Source organism: Uloborus diversus, chromosome 4 (genome assembly GCF_026930045.1).
Source record: "Uloborus diversus isolate 005 chromosome 4, Udiv.v.3.1, whole genome shotgun sequence".
In the NCBI taxonomy this organism is placed as follows: domain Eukaryota; kingdom Metazoa; phylum Arthropoda; class Arachnida; order Araneae; family Uloboridae; genus Uloborus; species Uloborus diversus.
In genome coordinates, this window is record NC_072734.1 from 84,827,417 (window position 1) to 84,847,482 (window position 20,066).

The following is a 20,066-nucleotide window of genomic DNA, read 5'->3' on the forward strand; positions in this document are numbered from 1 at the left end:
CAAAATTCCTTTGAAGTTTTCGGGTCAATTTTTTTTCTGAGTATTTTTCAAGCCTATGTCTGTGTATTTTAGTTTTTACTTTTTTGATACGTCCATTCTTCGATTTTTTAAAATTCGAGAAAAAATGAATTTCTTCGAAAACGAGGTACTGTTGGACCTTTCGCTCTGTAAAAAAGCTGCAAATCGTGCTATCGAAATTTTAAGAACGCCCCAACACGCAAAATATTTCCAGCTCTCTTTTGAGATTAAGTTTGAAATGATGCGACCATTTCTAAAAAAATATCGGAGTTCCAACCATCTGAAATATTTTCGAAAAAACTCAATTTCTCTACTAAGCCACGCCTACCACCGATCCCTCCTTTCTTGAGGGGAAAAACCGGATGAGGTGTATAAGATTTACAATCATTAGCGCAAACGACCGTTTCCATTTACTACTCCCCTCTTTTCCGGAGGCATTTTTCAATGAAGGAATGAATGAGTGCTTTTGAAAGTGAATCCACATGCTTGGAAACATCTTCACGATTTCATTTGTGTTTAGAAAGGGTATAGTTTTTAAAGAGTGCTTCTGAGATAATTCTTGTGAATTCTTGTGCTAAATGACCTCCTGAATCCAAATATGACCACCTTTTTCCATTCACACGTCCCGCTTTTTTGGAAATGTCGCCCGCAATTTTTTTTCAGTTTTTGACAGTTTCATAGCCTTTATTTTTATTTGGTGGGGAAGGGATCGTTATATTATACATTAATACTTTTCTGAAGGGCTAGAGAGGTGCTAAGTTTGTACGCAAGAACATATGGAGGAAATTGGTTAACTCATGGGGGGTATTACCACTTATTATATTTTTAAAATCATCAAAACCCATCCTTTTTTTCTAGGGGTTTGTTTTACAATTTTCCCTTATTTTTTGGCATGAAACCAGAGTATAGGACTCACACCTATAAACCCTATATCCGAACAAAAAAAAAATTCACGTTGTAAATTTAAAAAAAAAGGAAGTATCGCATTTTGCGTAAAGTTGCATCGCAGACCTTCAGTGAAGAACCTTTCCGAGTTATTCAAATTAATTCACGGATATAATTAAGATTAAAATGATCTTAAGTATGCTTATAATATAGGATTAATGAATATTTCTATTTCTGGGGATGCACTACCCCCATTACTTTTCACTACATCAAGAAGGCATAAACAATGGAGCTGGTGCATCCAAAGAAAGATAAATATGTATATTAATGCTACTTTATAAGCAAATTTAAGGATGCTTTTCACTGAGAGTCTGAAAGCCGACGGATCCAATGTTAACCTGCGGGGAAAGTTGGATGAAGGTTTTACAAATTCTTTTGAAGTTTTCATGTAAATTTTTTTCCGAGTATTTTTCAAGCCTCTATCTGTGTCGTGTACTTTTTGCTTTTTTGAAATATCCATTCTTTGATTGTTTAAAATTCGAGAAAAAATGAATTTCGTTGAAAAAGGTGGCAGATACTGTTTGACATTTTGCTCCATAAAAAATCTGGCAAAATATTTCCAGCACTCTTTTGAGACTTTGTTCGAAATAATGCAACCATTTCTAAAAAAAAAAAAAAAAAAAAAAAAACCCGGGGTCTAAAACCGTATTCCTCTATTTTTGTCTATATTATACTATGTTATTACAAATGTAAACGCATAAAATGCTTTCCACAGCTCAACAAACATTTTTGAAAATAATTTCTCGAGCCAAACTCGTAAAAAATTCTTTACAAGGTATGTACACATTGATCATGTAATTCATAATACAGTGAAATTCAGTAACAATGAACTTCAAAATCGGGACTGAAAACTTATTTGGTTGAAACGGGTATTTGGTTATACTGATATACGTTGTAACAGGATTTCACTGAATTTTTCTTTTGAAAACTTTCTAAGGAGAAAAATGATACATACCTGCATTTCTTTAAAGCATGAATGAGTATAAAAAAAATTGTTTTAAAGCAGGGGTGGGTTCCCAGGGTCGTGACCCCAAATGGGGTCGTGTAGCGTTTCTTATTCGGTCGAAACATTATTCCTACCACAGCATAGTTGGGAGTGGATCGAATCTAACATAGCAGTTTTGTAATGTAGGATCTAACGTAGCTTTCACAATGTTGCCAGGTTAGGTCCACACCTAGTGATACTTTACTAACATGTAGGCTACGGGATCACAGGTCCTTTACTTGGTCAAAAAAGGGTCGCAACGTGCAAAAGATTGGGAACCACTGGTTTAAATTTACAGATAATTAGAGAACTGATGGGGGAAGGGGGAGAACACTGACCATTTTGTTTTTAACTGGATGAATACACAATGTTCGAAGAAACTTTCGGTAGTCGTGTTACACTGAAATTTTCATAAGCTCAGACAAATAATTTGTCTGACGTCTAAAACATTTCCCTGAAACCTAAGGTTTTTCAATTTTAGCCGGTCTTTATCAATATATATTTGTGTGTATGCACTGTGCAGTCGCGCCTGTTCATAGTGAAGTCTAAGGAACCGAATAACAATTTCGTTTACAGCTTCAATTTCGCTATAAAAAGGTAAACAACAAGAAGGGAACTGAACCATAAATACAATATATTGGGCTTGAATATTAGTACGAAAAACCAAAATTTCTAGTTGAATTTTAATTCAAAGTGTCAAATGTCAAAGTTTTTTAATATCCTGGATTCAAAAACAAATACATAGCCACAAATTTTCAATCAAGCAATGCATTTTCTACACTTATAATTTACATCTTTTACTTGTGCTTTTAAGACGTTGTTTTTGACTTTTATCTATTCCTTGCACAAAGCTCATGCTTTTTAAAGTGCATATTTTATTTACAATTTACACATTTAAAAATTGAAGATATTTTGGAACACCCGATTTAAAATGGTGTTAAAGCTTCATTGAAACATTATCATTACTTAATATTATTCATAAATTGGGGGGGAAAATTAAAAAAAAAAAAATTAATACCAAACAGAAAAGAAAGAAACATTTAGCATCTAGCCCATAAGCTTTCATTTGAATTTTGACGTCTTGAATTTACATTATGTTTTCCACAATCACGAATTGTGGTAGAACCCTACTCGTTGGATTTCTTATTTCTACAAATGGTTCCTATCCGAATTATATTTGTAAAAGTCATGATTTGAATACAAGACGTCTACATTCAAATGAATTCCAGGGGCTGGATGCTGGACGTTGTTGACTGAATGCTGTTTTTGTCTGAAAAGTATTGTGTAAAATCGAGAGGGTCGGGAATAAGTAAAGTCGATGGCGGAGGAAATGAACTTCACCACCCAGGAGGAGGGACATGCTCGCGAAGACACGTGGAACAGACGAGTTTGCATTAAAAGCATAGAAAAATAAAGTCGAAAGAACATCAAGAACATCTTTATCAATAGAGATAGATACATGTGTTTCTGTCTTTTACATCATTCAAAAAGTTTTTATTGGGCCTGACAGATTTCTCTTCCACGTTCTAGAGTTATTTGAGTTACCCTAATTTTGCTAACAGTTTAAAATTTCCCCGGGAAGTCGAGAAGATATCAAAAAAAGAAAAATTAGAAAAATTAAAGCAATAAATGTTAGTACACTCAACAATTTATAAATTCTGCTTCATGAATACTTTTATACAAAAAGAGAAAAATTAAATTGAAATATTTTTTAAATTTAAAGGAAAGTATACTAATGTGTGTGATTTGCAAATGTCGGATTATATTTTCAATTCTGTTATTTTTTTCTGAATATAAATTACGTATGTAAGACATTGTTCACGTTCTTACGAGCAAACAATTGACGTAAGTAGGGAATATTCTACGTAATTGTTACGATTGTTTGATTGATTGCAATAATTTGCATCAATGAAAGCTTGATTGAGTGCAGCTATCAAGTTTAGGACTTCGTTTGCACGAAGCTGTCAACATTGTGTGGTAATAAAGAGGTTTCATTTAATTTCGAAATGCGAGCATGAATGAATTTTCTGAAAATTGTGCTTTTAGCCGTTGCTTTTCTCACCATAGTATCCGCAGAAAGAAAAGCATTTCTGATTATTGTTATTGTTATTATCACTATTTTGAATCGCAGAAAGCAATGCATAACTAATGTAACCAAAAATTGAAAACCATTAGAAAAAAAAAGACCTGAGAAGAGAAAAAAAAAAGTTTTAAAAAGTTATTCTATTCCTCCTAACATTTTGCATTTGAATAAGTCGAAGTACATTGTTCCAAGTGTACTGCAAGTAAACTGCAGCTTGTATTTTTAATTTAAGTACATTATTGCAAGTAATTCCCTGTTGCTCGTGTAATTCCACCCACGAAATGTATTTTCAAATGTTCTCAAACAGGGGCGGCATTTCAGCATTTCATTTGGGGGGTCGAGTTTCTTAAATATGTATTATCACAGTGCGGTAACAAACACACATTAGCTAACAAGTGGTCATAAAATCGGTTTAATATGAATAAAAATTAGTGCTTAGACGCAATTAAAATTCTGATTCATTTTCTAATAAGTTATCATACAAAACATCTCGATACTGAAGTTTTTATACCTTTTGGAAAAGTTTTAATGCATGTTTTTTGGAATTCGGAAGAGCAGGGAATCGTCTTACTATCAGTACCCAGTGTCGTGCTGTTTTGCCAGTACAGCTAAATAGAAAAGGTTTTTTCTTTCTTTTTTTTTCTTTTGCTCATTGTGCTTCGAAAATATTTCTCTAACCTAACAAAAAATTTTCTCTACCAGCTGAGCTGATTGGAATAGTTAAAAAATAATTGAAGTAACAAAGTTATGTATGAAAACACTTTTTATGTCTTACTCTTCAAAATCACACAGGCAACTTAAAAAATCGCAAGGAGCTTAATTTTCATCATTGAATAATCTAGTCTCCTGGGCACTCTCGACTTCAATGAGATGTCATCTACCACCAGCTCTGTTATTCACTATTCCAGGCTGAAGAGTCTACAACAAGGACGGAACTGCAGTCTCTGGATGTGATAACTGGTCTGTCGGTATATTGCCTGTAATTTTTCTTGCCTAGTGCTAAAAATTTTACTCATAATTGAAACATTTTATTTTTCGTTTTCAAAAAATCCAATCCAGATAATATAGATCCAACCATGCAGAAAAATAATTATCATCAAATCTTGTGTTAATTTTATTCGAAAAACAATCTATTACTTCATACAAAATATTAAAAAATCAGTGTTTGACTTCACATCATCATGTGGATTTTTCTTTTTTTAGCGCCTTTTTCAAATTGGCTCGGAGGAAGAATTTTTTTGAAAACGTTTCACCATTGATTGAAATATGCATCTATGTAAAATCTATTTTCAATTTCAATTGCAGATTGAACTATGGTAGTATGAACGCACAGATCAATTGTAGATTGAACTGTGGCTTGAATAGTCCGAAAATTAAGTGTGGCGGATTGAAGATGTTTTGATAGAGTAAAGCATTTTTAAAACACTTTCCGCAATAGAAACAAATTGAATAAAAATTCAAACGAAGTCATACATGCTTTGAAGGGCATGAGCTTTTGAAAGAATCGTTTTGCAATAATTCTCACAGTCGTCAAATCACTGCTTTGAAGTTATAGAGAAAGGTTTTTATGATTTTAACTCTTGAAGACCATCTTGTGTCACTTCGAGATTGCATAACTATAGAGTCCCATAAAAGGTATTTGTTGATATGTTTTTTTTTTAAATTCAATAAGCACATGCATTTTTAAGAAGTTTCTATGAAAGCAAATAATGCATTGAGCAGCTAAAACGTGTTTCTAGCAAAAGAAAGCGATGAACACTCATTAAATAAATATACACTTAAAAAATGAGCGTAAAAGTGAATGTAAAATATCAAGGAATTTTCTTGAGAAAACCATGCAGCCACACCACTTTGCACGAGCCTCTCATATTGGACATACCATCATTACACTGGGCACACAAGTATGAAATATTTAGCCGAGAAAAGGCCGAAAAATACTTCTTGAATTTCTAAGTTATCATCCAAATAACGAAAAACACTTTTTCTAGTCTGGGAATGTGTCGAGCTTCATCAAATAGTTACTGAGAACCAGCGAGATTTTTTTTAATGAACATTGATTTCCGACTTACATAAATTGAATTCACCCATTTTCTATCATTCTGCTTAAAAAATTTGGGGGTGCGACCGCCCCCTCTTGACCCCCCTATTTGCCGCCCCTGTTCTCAAACATCATGTAACTGCGTGCTTCGAAAATACACTTCAATAAAAGACTTACTAACTACTTATTATTATAGCCTGTTGCACTTTTCGTCTGATGCGTAAAATATTAATATTATTAATATTATCATTATTATTATTATTATTATTATTTTTGAAAAAGAGTTTCAATTTTAAGAAGTATATTAATCATTTAGTCTTGTGTATGCTGCTCTAGTCACCATGCTGATTATCTATGTTTTTGCGGGATGATTTGTTTACTGATAGTAAACAAATACAGCCCTGCGCATGATGAATCACCGGAAAAATATAAATAAATATCTAAAATATTAATTGATTAATTAACAAAAATGTCAGTTCAGCGTTGCATATCCTCCATCGAATTGCAGAAGTATTCCTTTTTCGACCATATATACTAAAAATAGCGGGATCCCCCCCTCTTTGAAATGTAACCATATCCTGATCAGAAATTGTTTTCTACCACAGTTTTACACTAAGCTTATACCTCTTATGTTTTCCCTTTTATATATATATATATATATATATATATATATATATATATATATATATATATATAATCCTATCCTAACGCAAAAAATTGCATTCTTTAATTAAACTTCAGACAAGAAACGAATTAGCTTTATGAACGAAATAAGATTCGGACGTGGTAATTGAGAACATCGTTTCAAAAAAAATAAGACAATCGTTTTTCCTGTTCAATTTCTGATAAATTTTCATTTCATTCATCAATTTTTCATGAATATAAAATCTGGGAACGCATATCCAAAAAAAAAAGAAACTTTGTTTCAAAAATTACCGCAGACCCTTTGGTACTGACTTTATTTTCTGTTCTGTTCAACCTTCGCGTCGGTACTGTTCAAGTGAGGTTTTGGCCGCCAGCTAATTTCCCTGATTGCTCTTCACGAAGGGGGTCATTTAGGGGTTCCTTTCCCTCCAGAACAATGACAGCTGTGACAGGTCACGTGTTCCTGCCTTACATCGGTTACCGTCCACTCCATTGGCTGTTGAAGTGTCAATCACTTGATTCAGGTTCACTCCCGTCGTTCAAGGAAGAAAGTCATTTACACCCTAACTTCAATGTTTTCCCTCACTGAAGAGCAGCCTTAAGTCATTAATCACATAATTTACAACCAGGTATTTTATTATGACAACCAGATTTTCAAACCTAAGTGTCAAAATTGTTGCTCAAATTTTAAGCCCTGGTGAACCATTTCTTTTCTGGCTGATCATGACCTGCATTAACATAAATGAAAAAATGTATGATGTTGTGCTATCCTACATGTGTGTTATTTGTATTTCACATATTTTATTTTATAATCTAATGTAAGTATGTAGTATGATTTATTCTTTAAAAATGACATCTATCTTGTTTTTTCTTTTTTTCTTTTTTTAATGCTTAGAAAAGTTAAAGATAATTGTTGTGCATATATTTAAAACTCTTATTTCTAATACAGCCATAATTCCTAGTCAAATGTATATTTGAAATCTAAACAGTGATGCTATGGCATTTGGAATAATTTAGTACTCTTTAGATTTTGCTTTCAAATAGCAACACATTTATCCATAGTTTTGTTAGATAATTTTCTGACTACTATTGTTCTTTGCAAAATGTTCGCTCTTCCATTGAATGGCCCAAATGTTTCTATTTACAAACATTTTTCATTTAGTACAAAATAAAAAGGAACAAACGCTCTACATCTGTTAGACATCTCCAGTCCTCATTCTAAAATCTGATGTTAAAAAAACTTATATTACTTCTAAAAAGTGCATTCAGTGGTTGCTTGCGATATTGCCAAAATTGAAAATAAAAAAGTAGCAGTCTATTTTTATAAGAACGAACATGGTGTGAAAATAAACATGTTTCATATTTTCTCAACATTTTTTAGAGTAATTACCATTCTTAATGTTTTCTTAACATCTTGTTGAATATTAAGAAAGCAGCAAAATGTAATATAATACCTTTGCTATTATTTTCACACCATAAGAAATTTAATGTATTTTCTGTTTTAGCTTGTTTCAAATATTTATTACCAGTTCATGTTTTTATTTTTGAAAATTCATTTCTTTTAATCTTTTAAATAGATGTGTCAAATTTAGTTTCTCAACAATTCCAGAGTTTGAAGTTTTATATGTTCAAGTTCAAGATTTTATATTAAATTGCAATGGTGAACAGATACGTTTTGCTCCAGACATATGTGAGTAAAGAAAAAAAAAATTTTTTTGTTAATGAGAAAATAATTGCTGTAAGTTTTCTATTCAATCTTTAAAACCTATCTTATAGTTAATTAAACCAGCTAATGAGGGCATTGCATTTTTGTTAGTATCAAAAAAGACTTTTTCTCCCTAATTCGTGAGAAAAAAATATAAAACTTTATCAGGAGTGAAAGTTTTCAGCGTATTCCCCCCCCCCCCAAGGATTTCTGGCTGTTTTTAAGATTGTTCTAAATTTCTTATAAAATGTTTACCAAATTTGGGGGGGGGAGGACTTTTACTTTAGATTCAGCCAATCTTTCAATATCATAGTTTGTGGCAATTTCAATACTTAAGCATGTTCTTGGAATCAAATTTTTATTGCACTTTCGCCAATAAATCCGTGAAACAGAATGTTTATGCCTATTAATATAACAATGATGGAATTTTTGGAACTAAGAAAAAAATGTCCAAAGCTATCTAACTTAAAATTTTTAGTCATAAAATTGGTCTTTTCTAGACATTGAGAGGAAATTTTACTTTTTTTTCTTTCCTGATTTTTGAGCATACGTCACTAACAAAACTTTTATTTTCGAGGTACATCGTGCAACGTAGCTAGTACATAGATAAAAATTGTTTGATGTACTAGTTTCTGCACTTAAAAAATGCCAGAGGTTTAGTTATAACTTTTCAAACTGGGATCATCCAGGTATAGATCTTTAAAGAGATAGATGGCTCTTTCTCCTACAGTGCAGTGTATTTCGTCCTAAGAAATTGGGATTATCATGATTCGTCCGCAAATCACGTGATCATGGAACATCGACGAGACTCCCTTCTCTCAGGCAAAAATAATATGACAACGCAAAGTGTTGTTTAAATGCTAGTTTTGTCTGAAGATTTTCATACATTAATGTAATAAGTAATCTCTACCTGTGGGAATCTGAACTTTTCTAGGCATTGTAGTTGACTTTTTTCCCCAAGATGGTGATTTACTGTTCCACATATAGATTATGAAATATATATATATATATATATATATATATATATATATACATATTTTTTTTTTACTAAACAAAGATGGCAGTCTGACTCCTTACAGCTCTGGAAATCAAATTTAAAATTAAGGAAATTTTCAAAAATTCAAAGTGAGACAAAATACCAATTTTTTTAAAAATCTATCAATTTGCTCATCTGAATCCATTTTAATGCTTAAGTGGATATATATCAAATCCTGTGTTTTTGCTCAAGATAAGTTTTATAATTTTTCGAAAATGATCTTATTGCACATGATGCCTGAATAAAATGATGTTTTTTCTAATAATTTCAGTAATTGAAATTTTGATATGCTCATGCATAATAGTTACATTAGTGTATTTTATCAGTAACAGTTAAAATCCTAATGACTTTTAATAATATATGTGTAATAAATCGCTTTCGATGATCCAGTTAATCCTCTTGTATGACTCTGCCTAGTTATAGAAGAAAACTAACTACCTTTGGTGAACAGCTGATTTTGTTATTTATATTACTTTCTGGTTTCTGCTATTATCAAGGCTTAATTTTCATTGGAGTTCACAAGAGCTGAGGTCCTGTTCTTCATTTTCATTTCATATAAAATTTTATATTTTGGACTGAATTCAGGCAATTTAAGCATTAAAATAAATTTTGAAGGTCATATTACTGCTGCATTTCTTTTGTTACAAATTAAGCCTTGGCTGTGATAGCTACAGTGAACAATTAGGTTATTTCTTATAATCATCTTCAATTAATTATATCAGTCATCAAACAAGTGGGCTTCTAATATTCTCGGGCTATAGATGGGTTTTGCGTTTTAAAGTTTGTGCTTGTAAATAAAAGTAATAATACGAAGTAGGAACCAAAAGTTCTAGGACAACGATCACTAATCGCATGTAACTGAAATGAATCGTTTGAAATGCTTTCTACTGCTCTTTCCTTTGCTGCCGGATGGTTTCTTCTATTTCATGTAATTGAAAGAGAGAAATTTTGATTCATTACGCCATTTTATTAACAGTGAATGCATAACTTTGAAAGCAAAGTAAAGCAAAAAAAAAAAAAATATAGAGACAGAAAAAGAAAAGATTTCAGCTGTTACTAATAAAGTACACTATTGTAACTATTAGACATTAATGTATCAGAATTTTAATGAAATTATTAGATTTTTTTTTTTCATATTACATGCACATTATTGAAGATAAGGTCACTTTCAAAAAATCAGAAAACATTTTCTGAGCAAAAACACGAGGTTTAGTGTACATCCATTTGCTAAATATTAAAAGAGGTTTAAATGAGCAAATTTTTAGATTTTTAAAAAATGAGCTTTTTGAGTAATTCACTTCAAAAGTTGTTGATGTTTGGAAACTTTCAAAATTTCAATTTAATTTTCTACGCTGTATGCATCCAAATATTGCTATAAAATATGCTATGTATGAAACTACCGTGTAAGAACTTCAGACTTTCAACTCCGTTTAGAAAAAAAAATAGTTTCCATATTTAAATTATAAAATCTCAATAAACATGCAATTTTTTCAGCAGAAAAATATTATCAATAAACCCAACTAATTTTCAAAACAATGCTTAGATAATTCATAGGTTTTATTTGTAGAAAAAGGAATTATTTCAATATGTTAAATAGCTTTGAAGTAGGGTCCATTTTAAATCTAAGTCTAATGTTTTATTCATTTTTTTTCAACATGGCTGTCTGTAATTGGAAAAAAGAAATCTTGCAAAATCCTTTTGGAATATTTCATATGCCCTTTAGTTGTAACTGCTGTATTGTTTTTAAAAAAATTGATGATGACAGGCTCTGCCTGACACGAAATGGAATGGCTCAAGAAATAAATTCGTTCTCTGAATACTTATCAATACATTTTATAAAAAGCTTATTGAAGTTGACTAAAAATATTGAGCAAACCAAAGTTATTGTTTCACTAATATATTGTTAGTGTACAACAACGCATGAGACAGACAAAAGATCACAACAAAAAAGTGATTCTCTTCGATGAGGGAAAGAGATGCCTCTGTTAAGATGTCCCATGATCACGTGATGTCCAACGTGGGATGTTGATGCACACCCTGAGGAGAAAAAGAGGGGAAAGGCTCATCTACTCTATTTTTAGATCTATGCATCCAGGCTCATGGACTCTTATTTGCATCTCATGCACCCCCACTTTTTTTTCACTCATATGGATCCTTCTAGATTGATGTGGACCCCTGGGGACTGCATGTGAACCACTTTAGGAACCACTGATCTAGACCAGCATTTTTTAAATTGCATTGTGCGGAATACAAAGGTTCTACAGGGATCACTGAAGAGTTCCGTCAAACTTATTCTTTTTCGCCATTACATTGGAATTAGTCACTAACAGGGTTCGCCGATATATATCACTATATACATCCAATATTTACTTTGGAAATATGATATTTTGATACTTTCCTTATTTATATTCAACTGCAGCATTTTCAATGTGAAAATTATATTAATCATAAAAATAAGGTTGTTCATTTATTATTAATAAATTACTTTTAAATAAAAAAAACTGCCTTCAAAAACACCTAGGAACTAAAAAGCAAAAAATAACCAATTACACTTACATATTATTTCCTACCGAAACCTAGAAATAAAATTTATTTTACTATTCCAGTACGAAAATCAACTAAATTAAACATCCATTTACAAAATAAACATTAATTTGAATTACTATACGATAAATTATTTTTAATACCTTACTAATTATATATGATCTCTTAATTTTTTAATAACCTTTTGAAGTCTGGGCCTCCTAAAATTACTACCTAACGTGACTGACAACCCACCAAATTCTGAATTAAACACTAATTTATCTAAACACGAAATTAGTCTTGAAAATTAAATCTTCTCAGTTACGTTTGGTAGTAGTTTATAGGAGGCCCCGATTTCAAAAGATTATTAAAAATTAAGAGATCTTATATAGATAAATAGGTATTTAAAATAATTTATTGTATAGTAATTAAAATCAGTGCTTATTTTTTAAATTGGATGTTTAGTTTAGTTGATTTTTGTACTGGAATTTTAAAATAAATTTCATTTCTAGGTTTCGGTAAGAAATCATATGTAAGTATAATCGGTTATTTTTTGCTTTTCAGTTCCTAGATGTTTTTTGAAGGCGTTTTTTTTTTTTTTTTTTTCATTTTTTTTTAAATTTAAAAGTTTTTTTTTTTTTTTTTTTGCTTTTTAATGGTGTAAATACAGTGAAGCACCATTTACACGTTTCCCTTTTATACATTTTTATCAATTATACGTTTTTTTCCCTGTGAAGTCTAATGCACATTAACCTGTACATAGTATATATTTATTCATTTGTACGCTTTTTTCATACAGTCCCTTCAAAAACATATAAACGGTGCTTCACTGTATAAAATAAGTTGGTAGGATAGAGTATGTGGTACATGACGTTAATCCCTTTCTTACCCGCATCTTGAGTAAGAAAGTGTCAAGCACATGAGTCTGAAAACAACTAAGATGAGCACGATGGGGAAAGAAATAGACCACAGCGTCTCGGAGACTTCTGACGACTGTGAAGAAAGGCTTTTTCAAATGCAACTATGTACAAAAACTTTTGTCTTTATCATTACTTGGACTTGATCAAAGTTTACTTTCCAAAAACAAATGCATGAGTCACTAAAAAAACAACAAAAATCGCTTTAAGTTTAAAATTGTAAAATTGTAAATTTTAAAATTGTAACATCATAAATTGTAAATTTAGTTTCACAACAATATTATCACACAACCCTTGATAAAGCTGTCATAGATTTAGGAAAAAAGAACTTTGCAAAATTAACAAGAATACATAGCTCTCAGCAGAGTCAATATTTGAAGTAATAGATCTCTGATAGAATCTGATTTCGAACCCTTTAAACTTTTAACTAAATTTCACGATGAACGAGCATTTGCAGAAATGCAACAATTGATGCATCTCATTTCTGATAAAAGTAGGCTGGATTCAGTGTTTAGTTACAACCATTTAAATGTTTACGGTTTCCCAAACTGTAAATTGCAAGTTGTAAAATTGTAAGTTATAAATTGTGAAAGTGTAAATTGTAATTTATGTTAGTGCAACAACAGTGCGTGTCATGTAACTCGTGATATCAGTCCCATGGTTCTTCAAATGCTCCCATTATAGATGAAGATAAAAAATTCCCCTAGAATGAATTTTATGTTTGCTTCAGAGAATCCTTGATTCAAAACTTACATTATGATTAATTACTCTTAATAATAATGTTTTTCAGTACTTACACTATGGGTAAATGAAACACATACCTTTGTTTTATGGCATTTTTTTTTAACAATGGGTTTTATATTTAATCGTTTGTGAGGGAAATTACATGAAATTTATTGTTTCTTACCCCTAACTTTTCTCTAAAGAACAAATAAGGTAAATCAAAGATTTGGAATCTTTGAGTAAAATTAGACCACCCCCTGTCCACTAAACAAAAAAAAAATCACAAAAACCAGTTCACTAAGTGAGACAATATACAAAGTTAATAAAGTACAAATCGCTTTAAATCTGAGTATGACATTTGAAGAGTTCCTTCAATTTCATCAAACCCGAACTTGATTGCCATTAGACCACCAGGGAAGTATACTGTCTCAAACAAAAGAAAAAGAATTTTCCTAAACGGTACAGGGAGGGGCATGCACAGAAATTTCGGAACCTATCAGCAAATGACTTTTCCGGGCCCCTCTCCATATTGTTTACTCCTTTAGTTCAGCCCTAGTTTTAAAAATATTGGTCCCCCTTCATTCTCAGGCCTGGGCCTACAGGTTTTCTTTCTCTCCCCCCCCCCCTCCCTCCCCCATGCACTTTCCTGGTTACAGGTGTCTTCGAGTAATTATGGTACATTGTACAAAGAAAAAGCAAGTCCGACGAGTTCAGAGCCTCCTCCTTTTTTTGAAGCCTGCTAATTAGTATAACGCTGATTACAAATTAAACTGGCGGCATTGTGAAATAGTAAGTCTAGACTACTGGTCAAACTTGAGAAATCAGATACCAGTTACAACATATGACTTATGAATATAAATTAAATCATTGGGGGAGGGGGGGATTCTGTATTCAACTCCCCTTAGATTGAATTCTAAATATGTTTAAAAACTGAAATATTAAAAAAAAATGTTTTGTGACTAAATAAAGTTATTTTAGTTTAAAATAATATTGAAGTAATTGATTCAGCTATTAAAGTAGCAAAATATATTTAATTTACTGCTTTGCTACGTAGTAAAACATTAATAACATCTTTAAATAAAAATTAACAGGCGGCGAAAATTAATCATCCGTATGCTGCAAGAATTATTGTTCAAGACGAAGGCAAAACCTTTGCTGTGAAAATACACCAGTCACGGAAAAACCTGTGATGGGTTTTTCCGTGACCTGTGATCTATTCCGCCTGCTGACGAAAGCTGGATTGCGTATCCACAACATGCGAAATTCAAAGTTTCTTGGATTTCTCTGGGACCCCTTATCAGATCCAGACCAAATTACCATGGGACCATCTGGGAAGAATATCCTTCCAAACAAAAAAAGAATTTTTCAAATTGGTCCAGTAGTATTGGAATAATACGAAAACAAACATAAAAACCCGCAAAACAAAATCATAAACTCCTTTTTTGAAGTCGGTTAAAAATAACCAAGAGGTTATGCACTATATTTTTATGATGTATCAATACATCATTAATATAGCAAAATAATATAATATTCCTTTTTTAATTTATATTCATGAAATGATGAGTAATGTCAATTTAGTGTTTAATTCACATTAAAAGTGCCTAATTAAATATTAAACATTGGTCAGAAAATGTCTTCTGACTGTGAACCAACTAATGCATATTTTTTATTTCTGAATCATTACTGTAAAAGTGGCTAACAGAAGAAAATGAGTAAAACAGCTAATGCTAAATTGACTCCATAAAAACTGAGTGAATTGAAAATTATTAAATGAAATATTAGAAATAAATACTGAAAGAAACCATAATTTTAAGTCTACATATTGGAATAACAATATAAAAAAATAAAGAGTGATTTCAGGACGCATTTACTATTTTGAAGACTTTAGTTTGTGCTGTTTGAAAACATCATATTTTCGAACCCTGGTCATTTAAAAGACCATAAAAATAAGGCTTTTGAGTGAAGCTTTTATTCAAAGTTTTTCGAATAAACAGCAGAAAAAATTCTAATTGCGTGAATTTAAAATCCTTTCATTGCAAAGTAATTCCGACTATGTCAGTAAAAGAATACAAAATTTCTTTTGAAATATCTGGTTTGTTCTTATAACATAAATTTTAATTATAACTGTTATTTTGCAACTTTGGTACAGTTTAAAAGAATGTTCTGAACTATCATGCTGCAAATAGTATTTGAATGTGACGTTTAAGTTACTTTAAGAAATTTTGCGCTAATTTTTGAAATAACTTTTTAAGGTCAATAAATATCATTCGAAGTAAATTTGATTTGCATTGGTGGAAAACCATTTCCAGAATATTGCATTTAAGCTATGCCATTGAAGAAAAACCAGGGGTTCCATAAAAGAAAAACGAAGATCCAAAAAGGTTCCACTTACCCACGAAATTAAGAAACGCTGATCTTTACATTTGTTAAATTCTGCTATAGTTGACTCTACGTACTCATAATTTTGTGTCCATTTCTTTTTTTGAAAAATGTCCACAATGAGATGCTACAATTATTATTCTGCTTTTATTTATTTATTTATTTATTTGTTGATCAGAATACATAAATACATACAATGGCTCCCAAAAGTGCTCGTACAGTTTGAAATATTTTAGTAAAACTAAAATAACTCGAATATGAAGTCCAATATTTTTTCACATCATTCCTATGTCATTCTAAATAAAACCCTGTAGTTTTTTCAAAATATTGATGGATCTTCTTTTTGAAATGTGTCAAAAAACGAAGAGACGGAGAAATAATACGCCACAAAAATCATTGTACACTCAAATATTTTCGAATAAATTCATGATTAAAATTATCATATGTCGTTTTTCTATTATTTTTGCATTGTGTTGACCCTTAAAAGTGATTTGGCTTTAACTTTTTGTTTATTTTTTCCTTAATATTGTGCTTATTAGTTTAAAATGGCTGGTACTCGTAAAAAACCACAAACACCATTCGAAATTTGAATTTTTTCCTCACAGTAGTGGTAAATTGGTTGGAAATGTCTCTAAACTAGTTAATTTATTCCATTCTATAGTATTGTGGTTGTTAAAATGCTTTAAAGAAAAGAATCGGACCGAAAACAAGATAAGAAAAGGTCAACCGGCAAAGTTGACAAAGCGTGATCGGAGATTTACAGTTAAAAATTTTATGAAAAATACACATTTGAGTGCTGTAAAAGTTTCTGCAGAGTTGAAAATTTTTACATTTAATTTTCACCTAAAACTGTTCACCAAGTTCTCTGATTAGCTGGATTAAATGGGACTTCTTCCCGCAGAAATTTTCTTGGCCGTGCGAAAAACAGAAATCTTACGCTTTTCGTTGCAAAATCAATGACAAATAAGCTCAAAACGTTTTGGAATTACTTCTTACTTACAGATAAAAATAAATTCAACATTTTTGGTTAAATTGTTGTGTAATTGTAAATAGAAGAAAAAATTAGAAGCTTAATCTTAAGAACTTAGTTGAACCAGATAATCAAGACGGTGAAGGTGTTCTTGTGTGAGGGTGCATATCAGCATCAGGACTTGGCAGTTTGAAATTTTTTGATGAAATAATGAATCATGTAGTTCATTTAAATATTTTAAAAGCCAATTTTAAACTCTTAGCCAAAAATTTGGTTATCGAAAAAAACTTTGTTTTTTATCAAGATAACGATAAGAAGCACACGGTTTTCAACGTTTGCGTCTGGTGTCTCAAAAATTGGCCTAAAGTTTAGATAATCCTTCAATCTCCAGATTTGAACTTGATGTAACATATTTAGAGATATGTGGAGGCTAGATTACGAAAATACGGCTTTGAAACGAAAATAGAGCTAGAAACAGTAAGACTCTTGAAGTGCGGTTGAACACTTACTCAGAAATTGCGCAAAAAAAAAAGAAAGAAAAAAGAATGAAATCCAATTCCAGACATTTAAAAGGTGTTATTGATACTGCATGATATTCTACTAAATAATAACTTAATAAAAAGTTAGATTATTCAATAATATATAGACATTTTTTAAAGTCTACAAAGACTTTTGAGAGATAAAATTTCTGGCAGTTTTTGATTTTTGAAAAATTAGGTTTTAATGGTTTTTTTTTAATTTCATGCGGTTTTGTTGAAAATTGATCATAGATTTTATAGTTAAATACCTATTCCATTAATTTTAATTCTAACCAATGAATAGGGTCCTATTTCATTGAAAGTCGTAGGTGTACAAACACTTTTGGGAGCCACTGTAGTATGATAATTCGATACTTAATTCGTAAGGCCTAACAAAGGATACTTTTAATCATAAATTAAAACTTAATGTATTTTTATTTTTATCTAATTTGATTATTTTATAACATCCTATTTCTTTTCAGTTGCCCAATTGTGTCATTTGTTTACCAAAAGTTTGGTGGAAAGACAGCAGGTAATATGGAAGTTACAACATGATGAAAAATCATTCAGCCAATGTTAGTCCAGTAAAATTAGGCTACAAAATGGCCAAACCCAAACATCAAAAAAAAAAAAAAAAAAAAATTGAACCTGTTGCAAATTACTTCTTACCCTACCAGCAAGAAGGGGTAAAAAATACCATAATTTTGTACTTCAAGTTTGGGGGGAAAGGGGGGTGGATAATCCTCTTTTTTTTTAAAAAATAATTTCTGTCACTTAAAAAAATTACTTAAAAATTGCAGAAACCACACTCTATAATAGTAAAATAATGAACTATGATAGACAAAAATGCTAATTGACCGGGGTGCACAGGTAGGGGAAAGGGTCTCTGTGGTGCAGATTGTGTCATTGGAATTCATAAGGCAGTTTTTCCTGGGGAATTTCTGTTTTGAGGACTTCAAGTATACTTTGTTACACTTGAGGGGTGTGCTGTTGCTTTGGGGGGGGGGGGAACCCTGTAATTTACTTTCTAAAATCAACACTTGCAGTGAAGTTCACGAAAAAATTTCACAGATTTTAAATTTTTTCGAAGTACAAAGTGCCACACAATGATTTTGTAATGTCAGAAGGCTCATTCTAAAATAATCTAAGCGAGCTCAGTAACCAATTTAGTCTTGACTGCTGAATTATTTAACTGTTTAGAGTGCTAGAGTGATATCAAAAAACTAAATCCCTCTGCAGCCCAAAGAAAGCCTAAATGGACTGAAGTTTTCCTCCTTTTTCTTAATTAATTTGCTTCAGTTTTTCTACAATCTTTTGCCATCACCGTAAGGGGCGATAAACCGAAATTGGCAATAGTGAGACAGGCAATTCTGCACCCTCTGAGTCGGTGGGAGTTCTCGTTTGCAAACTCTATCCTTTCTCTTACGCAGCGGGTTATGTGAATTATGCTAAATATGCGCACATATGCTTACAACACTGTTTGAAACTTTTGACTACATTATGCAATAAAAAAGTTCGATAAAGGTATTACATCAGGCTACCCAACGATCCAACGCAGTGGACCTGTAGCAATTCAATGATAGAACAAGTCTTTATGAGAGCAATGAGCAATATAACAGTTGAATACTAAATATTTACACCTTTTTGTCTCCCATTTTGAAGATCACAATCTTTTTCTAAAGCCACCAGAAGTTTCTTTCCTCTCTACCGGTATTGACTTAAGTTGGTAGTGGTGCTGCTAGCTGATACCGGTGGGCCGCTGATAATAAGGCGAGTTGTGATGAGGCCTTTAACGTTAGGGTAGTAAAAGGATATTGAAGACAAATAAATAAATTTGCATGAAATAATACTTTGACTTGAAATGGAGAGGGTCCTCCATTTCAAGGGTATTATTTTGTTTTTATATTATACTGAAAAGTATTATATTATACCAAATTGGGGTATTTTATTTGAGAGGAGGTGCGCCGTTGCTCTTGAAGGATGGACACACTTGATTTCCAACTTTTAATTTGCATGAAATTGCAATATTTCCTCCTGAAATGTAAAGAGGGTTCGGGAGAACTGCTTCGTTTTACGGGAAAAGGGGGGCTCTGTAGCATTGGTGGGTTGTCAAAAAACTAATGTTATCCTACTTGTGGGGTAAACACCTTTAATTTAATGCTTTTAAATTTAGTAGGACATAATATTCCCACTTGAAATGCACTTTAAAAATTCCGAAAAAAAACCCAAAATAGCAATTTTTAGATGCCTCCTGTTCCGAAACCTGACACACTATGACTTTTTACCTGTTCTTATTGGGAGGGTAATAAATAATTTGCAACTGATTTAAAGTTTTTTTCTGTTTTTTTTTTTTTTTGGTTGTTTGAGTCCGAACCCTATTTTTACTGTACTAGGTTATTTACAGCTTATCATTTGATCTAATCTGAATAACCTTTTTAAATGCTTATGTGCGAATAATTTCTTTTTTCAACAGTACATGCGAGGGATTTCCTTGTTGATTAAAGCCATACAGAAAATTCAACTTTTTAATTCACAACTAACATCAATTCATGCTGATTTATGTCAGGTATGCTTTATTTAT

The 20,066-nt window shown here is 31.5% G+C and overlaps 1 protein-coding gene across 2 annotated transcripts in view; it reads left to right on the plus strand.

Moving 5' to 3' along the window:
- Positions 1-20,066, plus strand: part of LOC129221425 (COP9 signalosome complex subunit 3-like) — a 69,739-nt gene that overhangs the window by 4,576 nt on the left and 45,097 nt on the right. For both annotated transcript variants that reach the window (XM_054855909.1, XM_054855910.1), the window contains exons 3-5: positions 8,292-8,404; positions 17,968-18,017; positions 19,959-20,051. In XM_054855909.1, the coding sequence (XP_054711884.1) occupies positions 8,292-8,404; positions 17,968-18,017; positions 19,959-20,051 (256 nt within the window). The remainder of the gene's footprint in view (positions 1-8,291; positions 8,405-17,967; positions 18,018-19,958; positions 20,052-20,066) is intronic.